The sequence below is a fragment of the Lepidothrix coronata genome, unplaced genomic scaffold (assembly GCF_001604755.1).
Source record: "Lepidothrix coronata isolate B3197 unplaced genomic scaffold, Lepidothrix_coronata-1.0 Scaffold369, whole genome shotgun sequence".
NCBI classification, from domain to species: Eukaryota; Metazoa; Chordata; class Aves; order Passeriformes; family Pipridae; genus Lepidothrix; species Lepidothrix coronata.
The window spans coordinates 269779-271344 of record NW_016690549.1 but is presented as its reverse complement, the minus strand read 5'-3'; the positions used below and the strand labels follow the sequence as shown (position 1 = coordinate 271344).

General features: G+C 56.8%; 1 protein-coding gene across 1 annotated transcript in view; it reads right to left on the bottom strand.

Moving 5' to 3' along the window:
• The window catches only part of DAGLA (diacylglycerol lipase alpha), a 53951-nt gene that overhangs the window by 21663 nt on the left and 30722 nt on the right, over nucleotides 1–1566 (bottom strand). The window contains exons 9-10 of the mRNA XM_017838934.1: nucleotides 1017–1191; nucleotides 3–59 (exon numbers count right to left, since the gene is read on the bottom strand). Of these exons, the coding sequence (XP_017694423.1) occupies nucleotides 3–59; nucleotides 1017–1191 (232 nt within the window). The remainder of the gene's footprint in view (nucleotides 1–2; nucleotides 60–1016; nucleotides 1192–1566) is intronic.

Here is a 1566-nt window from a genome sequence, read left to right as displayed (position 1 = left end):
ACCTGCTGGGAGAGCACAGCTCTGAGGGGAAAGGGCTGGATCCAGAGCAGCAGCACCTGCTGGGAGAGCACAGCTCTGAGGGGAAAGGGCTGGATTCGGGGTGCAGTTCCCCTCCGAGCCACGCCGGCTTCCTCCAGACTAGCGCCGAGCGAAGGGTGAAACCACTAAATTCCCCCTCTCAGCCAACAAAAGGACATCGGGATCAGGTGTAGTTTTCCTGCCGAGCACCAGAGAGAGCTCCAGCACAAGCAGTTCCCGAGGAATCCAAGGGATAGCTCCTCAAGGGATACTACACAGACACACTGGAGCATTTCCTGAGCTCCGGGTTTATTTACGGCAGAAGAGCAGGTCTGGAATCAGCCCAGAACAGAATGAAAAGCACAGATTGATCTTCCCTCTTTCCTTCTCGCAAATAAAAGTATTCCCAAGGAATTAAATTCCTCCCAAGAGCCCAGAAGTTGCCAAAAGCTCATCCCCAAATTGCATCTGGGGACGGAATTGTGGCAAGCACTTGAATCCCGAGCTGGAAAAATCCAACTAGTGGGAGAGAGCACAGCCCAAATCCTGGAAGTGTTTTAATCAGGATCCAAATTTCAACGCCCCGACGGGTGAGAAATCAGGTTTTTTGAGCTCCAAGAAGTTCTTTGGGACTGGGTTTCGTGCCAGGTGGGATCTCCCCACTGGCTGTTCCAGCTGGCACCGGAGAGGACGGAGCAGAGGGCGAGGGGGTTTGTTTACAAGATGGAAGGGATCTGGGAAGCCTTAGGAATAGGAGGCACGGAGAGACGGGAGAAGGAGCAGAGAAGGAGCAGAGAAGGAGCAGAGAAGGAGCAGAGAAGGAGCAGAGAAGGAGCAGAGAAGGAGCAGAGAAGGAGCAGAGAAGGGATGGGGAGCAAGCGATGACACAAATACGGGGAATGGGGATTTCTAAGTCCGGGGGGAGATCCAGGGGATTTCTACCGGGGTGGGGGGATGAGGAGGAGGGATATGGGGCTGAGGGTGGAGGGGGCACTCACGAGCAGGATCTGGCCAGGCGACAGAGTCCACACGTGGGCTTCCTCATGAGGTAAATGGGCCAGCCGTAGGCGGCCAGCGCGAAGAGCATGTAGTAACACACCTCCCGGTACCGCTGCATCTCTTGCTGCAACACACGGACACGCGGGAAGCTCCGGGAATGCTCCTCCTCGCTCCCTGGCCCCACAGTCAGACCCCCTCACCGACACCACCCTCCTCCCCGGGGCAGCGAGGTGGGGATGGTGGGCGAGATCCGCCCCGTCCCAGCGGGCTCCCTCTGTTTTCCTGAGGGGTTTTCCTCTGTATCCCACCCTGCTTGCCAAGGAAGCAGCTCCCTGCAGGTTTGGGAACGAGCTCCCGAAATATCCTGCTGCCAACAGGCCGCGGGATGCCCCGAGAGGGACATAAAGATGGTTTAGGGCCGTGTGTCTCAGCTGTGTCCTGGAAAAGGTCAGTTATCCTGGACAGCTGGAGCGGGAGTTAAACAGTGCAGGTGTGAGAGGGGGAACCGGGGGAAAAAATCAGGGGGGAAAAAATCAGGGGGGAAAAAAT